The sequence below is a fragment of the Spermophilus citellus genome, assembly GCF_964194105.1.
Source record: "Spermophilus citellus genome assembly, chromosome: 3".
NCBI lineage: Eukaryota > Metazoa > Chordata > Mammalia > Rodentia > Sciuridae > Spermophilus > Spermophilus citellus.
This window is the reverse complement of record NC_138184.1, coordinates 14,509,904-14,517,459: the sequence shown is the minus strand read 5'-3', so window position 1 is coordinate 14,517,459 and position 7,556 is coordinate 14,509,904. Positions and strand designations below refer to the sequence as shown.

Below are 7,556 nucleotides of genomic sequence, written 5' to 3'. Positions count from 1 at the left end.
GAATAGGAGAAGACTTCTTTGAAAAGCAAAACAAAACAAAACATAAGAGAAATAAAACCATCAATTTTGTTACACTGACATCATGTATCCAATCACAGAGAGCCCTGTGGATAAAGTGAACAGAAGACAGACTGCAAGAAGATATCTGCAGCATTAAAAACAGACAGGAGATTAATATCTAGAGTCTACAAGGCATATCCACAAACCAAAAAGAAAACAGACTGGAACCATGGTAAAAAATAGACAAAGGATAAATAGGCAATTTGCAGAAGAGGAGACCCAATAGGTTAAGGGCAACTAAGACATCTGAAGCTCACCAGCCACTAGAGAAGAACAACTTAAATTAGTAAAGTGAGAAAACAAAAAGACAGAAGGTTCTCAACACACAGTAGTAGTAAGGTTTTGAGGAGATGGGAATGACAATTTTATCATCACACACTATATATATGTCAAATTCTCATGCTCTACCACATAACCATGTATAAATATTGTTTGTCAATTAAAAAAAATAAAGATAGATAGGATGCAGCTATTCCAGTAGGTACCTGGATGTTCATGTCCAAATTAGGAGAACACTTACCCCAAGTCCCAGAAATTACTCCTGGATCTCCACCTGAAGGACCTTCTTTCTCCCAGGTGAGGGGGTGTGATTGAGGACGTTCACTGTAGCATCATCTGGGATGGCAAGAAAGTCAGGGCAGTCTGAGTGATCCCCACTAACTGGAGAAGTGGGGAGTCAAACCAGGGTGAGTGCACACGGTGAAGATCTAGGCAGCCTTAGGAAGCACAACCCTGACGGGGACACAGCAACATGGATAACTCCAAACAGTTCTGGAAGAACAAGACTGAGATCTCCAGCAAAGAGGAATGGGCCACAGCTGAAGTATGCATGTGAAATGTACACATTTTATGAGAATTCACACAAATAGAAGGATACTCTTTTTTTTAAATTGTAAATGGATCTTTTATTTTATTTATTTATTTGTATGTGGTGTTGAGGATTGACCCCAGGGCCTCACACATGCCAGTCAAGTGCCCTACCACTGAGCCACAACTCCAGCCCCAAGGATACTCTTTGATCAAATTGGAATGAGCACCTGAGGGGGACAGGAGTGACACATGATGATATATAAATAAGACTGTCAAGTTGGGCAGATCAACCTGGATAGTATATCATCTGCTAAGGAGTTCAAGGAACTCAAAATCTACAGTCTAAGTTTGAAGAAAATTTTTGAACATACATTTTTCTCACACATATATATATCATTGATGAACTCAAGCTACTCTTGAGAACAGATTTTCAGTACTTAACTTGGGACAAAGTTCATTTCAGTATCACAGACTTGCCCTCAACCCTGCCTGCTAGCTGGTTGCTAGGTGTTCTTTTAGCACCATGGTCAGTGCAGTGCTAGGCAGACTCAGAATCCCACCCCCAAAAATGGACGATTTGGCTTGATTCAGGGGAGGGTCATCTCACACATGAAATAAGCATTAGTGAGCTAGAGAGAACCAGCCAGAGGGACCAATGACTGGAACACATCTGTCACCTCTGTCTTCCTCATTTCTCTCTCCACCCCATTGTGCCTGCCCATCTCACCTCCTCTGTCTGCCAGTGACAATTTCCTCTGGTTGAGGGGTCATGGAGACCCGTGGCTCAAATCACAGATTCTCACTGTGTTGGGATAACCAGAGACCTGCCCTCATGGGTTCCCTGTGTGGGTGACATGCCGAGCGTTCCACGCCACCTTCTCAAGTCTTGCTAGCAGCAAGACTATCATTGCCATCACCTATCGTCACTGCTATTATCCACCAGTCGTCACTGCTGGTGGTTCTCTGTGGAGCAGGTTGTCACTCATCCTCACCCACATCGGCCCCATGGCAGTCCAGGGCTTCTACTCTTTCCAGGCTAATGTCCCCTCTGATACTGAATGTCCTCTGCCCTCGGCAGGCTCCAGGGGTCTTGCTCCTCAATGCACATGTTACTGAAGTCACACAAAGGGCTTTCTCAGCTCCCTCTCCCCTGGCAGGTGCTCCCTTCTCTCCTTTCCCAGAACAATCCCTTTGTGAGACTTTCCAACCCTTCTCAAAGTTCCTGCAGGAACCTGGATCTCTGGGAGGAGAAGGGCCAGAGTTCCCCTCAGCTGCAGTCTCCCAGGCAGAGCCCCAAGCTGGAGCACACGCAGGCTGGCTCCCAGATCCTGTACCAGAGCCCTCTCCTCTCAAGGGGATGCTGTTCAGCCTCTGCAGCTCTCTCTGCTTGTGCACCTGTGCTATAGAGGGTGTATACAGGGGCAAAGATGGCAGAGCTCAGCAGTGACACAGAATTACCCTGGTGTGAAATACACACTGTAAGTGACATCCATGAAACTCTCTGTCAGGAACGGAGATGGTGTCACTCATTCCACATAAACCTACTGATCACTTATCAGATGCTCATCTGAGATTGGGTTAATCTAGGAACACAGCACTCCATGCCCAAGGAATTTGTGCTGGTTAAACACTGTCCCTTCAAATTCATATCTACCCCAGAGTGTGACCTTATTTGGACACAGGGTCTTTGCAGATTTAATCAAGGGAAGACCTCAAGATGAGATCATCCTAAAGTAGGGTGGCTTTAACTCCAGTGACTGGTGTCCCCATAAGGAAGAGAGGGGGGAGAGAGAGAAAGAGAGAGAGAGAGAGAGAGAGAGAGAGAGAGAGAGAGAGAGAGAGAGAGAGAGAGAGGAGGGAGGGAGGGGGAGGGAGGGAGGGAGGGAGGGGAAGGCTGTGTGAAGATGGAGGCAGAGACTGGAGAGATGCAGCCACCAGAAGCTGAATGAGGCAAGGAAGGACTTCCCTGAGTCTTCAGAGGGAGCATGGCCCTACTGACACCCTGATCTCAGACTTTTGTCCTCCAGAACTGTGAGAGCTAATTTTTCTTATTTCAAGCCACCAGACTTGGGGAAATTTGTAAAGGCAGCTACAAGAATCTAATATAAGTTTTATAGGCCAGGCTATATGGGCAATGACCAAACAGACGCCATTTTACCTGAGACTCCATATCATGTAAGAAATGCTTCTCCCACGGGAAAGCCCCACCTCAGTACCCATTAACAGTTACCTAGCATAGCATACATGGCAACGAAAAATGGCAATTCTTATGCAATGTAAAATTGTTCTCTTTGGTTTCCATGTTTCTTGGGCAATGTACCTTGACAGAGATTGATTATGTAGATGTTATAACCGTTCTCTAACTTGAACCCAACTAGGGTCATTTTGACCCACTTCCCTTCTGCTTGCTTGCTGCTATGCCAACCTGGAAAGTCCTGTGGGAAATATCAGTGTACCCACTGCATTGTCTCGCTAACTGCCCAGTTCAGCTTGTGTACCTGCTTGCTTGCAGCTATGTCAACCTGGATGTGGTCTTTGCCTTTAAATGTCCTAAAATGCTCAGACTTGGGGGTGTTCCTTGTAGAGAAAGTTGTGGGTCCTGCAGGGAGCAGTTGCCAGCCACCTGGCTAAATAAAGACTCTTCAATTTGGACAAAACTGGGACTTGCTGTGTTTTCTGAGTGACCTGCCCCACAACAATAAGCATACCCACAACTACATGTACAGGCACATACCATGCATGCAGAAGCTACATACATGATGCAGAAACAATATGGGGCTATACATTTTTTGCCCTTCTGGCTCAGAAATGTCTCCCTATAATCCAGCTCAAGGGACACCCCCTGTCCCAGAACAGACCTGAAGACCAGAACAAATTTAGGAAGGGAGCAGCTGTGGGCAATAGAACCCCTACCTCATATTAGTCCACTCTCCTCACCTGTCCCCAAGTCAGGGCCTTCCTCTGCTCCAGTGTTCTCTGATCTTACATCTTCAGCCTTCAGCACCCACAGGACTTGCTAACGCATCCCAGAAAGTGGCCCTGGAACAGGGTTCCACTTACCTTCCTTGGAGACCTCTGGGGAGCCCTGCAGCCCAGTCTGGGGTGGCCATGGTGGGAGGGACCGGAGGTTTATCTCTGTAGATGTCTTCCCCTGTGGCAGGTTCCCAGAGGCCTCCCCATGGAGTCTGTCTGGGGATGAGGATTTCACCACTCTCATGGAGGATGGATGTCCATGGAGGGTGGATGGAGACCCGTCCCCTCTCTCTCCCTCCCTAGCTGTATAATCTTATTTACTTCCCTGCCTTTATTCTTCCCCTCCCTTTTTTCTCCCCTCCCTCCTTCTGCCTGGGAACCCCCTTCTCCCACCACTCTCACACTGTCTCAGTTCCATTCTTCCTTTAGGTCTCAGTTTGTAGAACTTTCCTCCCAGAAGGTCTCATCAGCAGTCACCCAGCCCCTACCAGGGAGCAGACTGGGCTGGGCTGCTCAAAGGCTAAGCTTCTGGGAAACGCAGCAGATGCCAGGATGGTGACTTCTCTCAACAGGTTTTGGCAAAGGCATCTGGAGAGTAAAGGATGTCTGGTTCTCAGATCCCCTATTATTCCCTCTTAGAAAAAAGACACAATTCTTCCATTAACTTTCTTGTGTTCATTATATTGTAACTAGTATCTCTGAGTATATTTAGGTATTTTCAATCTTCCACGTTCAAAGCTTTGAAAATCTTTATCAATCTTGCTATGTAGTAACCAGTTTCTACTTGCAATGAGTGAGAATGTCAATTTCAATGCCATTATACCAGACCATTATACCAGGCCATTATACCAAGAATCATTTCATAAATTTTTAAAGTCCTCATCGCTATATTAATTTATATGTCTTTGATCATTATCTAAAATAAGTCTTTTCTTGAAAGGCTTTACCACTTTATTATGTTAATAAGGAAGCTGAAGCTTAATAAGAACAGTGAATAGACCAAAGCAGTGGAAAAAATGGCTAAAATTTATTCCTAGAAATAACTGCTCCTTGCTGATCATGGTGGTGCATGCCTGTAGTCCCAGTGGCTCCGAGGCTGAGGCAGGAGTATAGCAGGTTAAAAGCGAGCCTCAGCAACTTAGCGAAGCTGTGTGCAATCTAGTGAGACCCTGTCTCAAAAAATAAAAGGGCTGATGATGTGGCTTAGTGGTTAGGCACCCTTGTTCAATAGCTGGTACCCCCCCCCAAAAAAAAAAAAAGAAAAGTAATTGCTTCAGTCAAATATAGTGAAGAATAAAAGCAAAATGAAGATATTTGCAGGAAAACAAAGATTTAGGAGGTTACCTACCACTAACCAAAAATCCAAAAGATGTATTTGAAGGAGGAAAAAACCCTGGAAGTATATAGTGAACCATATATAATGTTAACATTAAGAAAAAAACTTAAATGGTAAAAATGTAGGTAAATTCAGTCAATTATTTCATGTAAAGAAAAAAGTGTCTAATAATATCTATAAAGCACAAAATGGAAATATTAGATAACACTGTATATAATATTATATGTGTATTTTATATATATATATAATATATATATATATATATATATATATATAGAGAGAGAGAGAGAGAGAGAGAGACACTGTATATAAGAAACTAAAACTTTATACAATCCATATATTGTTTTGGTTTGGTCAGGAGTCAACATACCATTTATTCACAGATGGCACAATTGTCTATATAAAAAATCCTGCTAGGTGTGGTGGCACATGCCTGTAATCCTAGTGACTGGGGAGGCTGAGACAGGAAGATTCCAATGTCAAAACCAGTCTCAGCAACTTAGTGAGATCCTGTCTCAAAAATAAAAAAACAAGGGGCTGGGGTTGTGGCTCAGTGTTAGAGTGCCTGCCTGGCATGTGTGAGGCATTGGGTTGGATTCTCAGCACCACATATAAATAAATAAATAAAATCAAAACATTCATCAACAAAAATAAATAAATAAATTTAAAAATAAGAAATAAAAAAGGACTGGGCATGGGGCTAAATGGTTAAGCACCCATGGGTCAATCTCTGGTATAGAAAGAGAGAGAGAGATAATCTCCTAAGGAGTCAACAAAACAACTAATTGTAATCACAAATGAATTTGGCATAGTAGGAACATAAAAGGACATTATACAAAATCAAATGGTCATACTAGTAATAAACAAAGAGTAATTAAAAGTTTAAACTTTATGCCTTTCATAATATATAATAAAATACAGTGGAAAGAGGTGTTAAATTTAGCAAAAGAGGTATAGTGGTGCTAAAAATAATAAAACACTGTTGAGAAAAAAATAGTAAAATCTGAATCGATGGAGAAATACCATATTCATGGATTGGCATACTCAATATAGTTATGGGGGCCTTTCTCCCCAAATTGATCAGTAGATTTGACATAATCCTGGAAAAATTTCAGAAAGCTTTATTTAATAGAAAGTCATATACTGGTTCTAAAATGATTCTAAAATTCATATGGAAATGCTAACAACCTAGAATAGATAAAGCTATTTTTAGGGATGTGTGTTGAATAAAAAAGGGGTTGTAATAACATTTATAGACAGAGCACAAAGGTTATTTTAAGGAATACAGTCAGAGAACACATTGGTGGGGTGTTAAATAGACATGTTAAGGTAAAGCAGAGAATTTTGATCATTGACTGAGATGGAATATTAGTATATATTCTTGGTATGAAGATTTGTCAAGTCACAGGGCTGTTCTTTGTCAAGCTATGGGTGGCTCACCAAGTGCAACATATATCCCAGAAAGTTCATCTATAGTCATGAGATTTCTAGGTCAGACACAAAAATGTAGAAACTCTAATGAGAAGCTTTGTGTAGAAACCTGGAGGAATGAGCTGATGATCTTGACACTTTTAAAAAACTACAAATCAGTTTGCCAAAGATATAATACCTGACCTGAGTCTTTAAGGAAAAGCAGAAAGCAGACAGTGCTGATGACCTGTTTATCTGTTAGAGTCACTCTTTCCCACCCTGCACGGCGGCCCAGGAAGTTGATGAGTAAGTAGTTGGTTCCCACAATCTGGCTTCTGATTTATTTGGCAAGTGAGATGGACCACCAGGAAATCAGCCAATAGTGGGATGTTAGGCCACTTATTCTCCTGTCTGCCACCCTGGTCCTGGGGGCTTGGCAGTCCTGCTAGGGCCACAGCTTCTGCTAAATAGCATTTATGTCCTGCTCAGGGTCTCACTGCACCTGGTAGCTTCTGCCTGCTGCCCCTGAAGGGCTAGTGATGAACCCCCACCCCTACCCCACCGTGGCTGGCCTCATCATGTTCCAATTAGCACACTGGCTTTCTGAAACAGCATCTGTGTTGAAATGGCACAGTACGTTCATCAATCTATTACTCACTATACATTTAAGTGTGCTACCCATTTCTCCTCTGAACCCTAAAACAGAATCCTATTTAAGTTAGAATGTAAGGATGAAATACAGTGAGGAAAAGTGAGAGATTTCTGGTAGATCCATATGGATTGATCATGCTACGGTGTGTGGTTAACGTGAGGAAAGGACACTGGATAGGTGTCTTAGCTCAAGGTACTGTAACAAAATACCATGGGCTGAGTGGCTCACACTGAAGGCACGTATTTCTCACAGTCCTAAAGCCTGGGAAGCCTAAGATCCAGCCATTGATCAGTTTGGTTCCTAGTGAAGGCCATC

At 42.9% G+C, this 7,556-nt stretch overlaps 1 protein-coding gene across 1 annotated transcript in view; it reads right to left on the bottom strand.

The window, feature by feature from the left end:
* Positions 1-595: 595 nt before the first annotated feature.
* LOC308643298 (uncharacterized protein) overlaps positions 596-7,556 on the bottom strand; it is a gene marked incomplete at its 3' end in the record, with an annotated part of 30,359 nt that continues 23,398 nt past the window's right edge. Inside the window, exon 5 of the mRNA XM_081283201.1 lies at positions 596-675. Within this exon, the coding sequence (XP_081139327.1) occupies positions 596-675 (80 nt within the window). The remainder of the gene's footprint in view (positions 676-7,556) is intronic.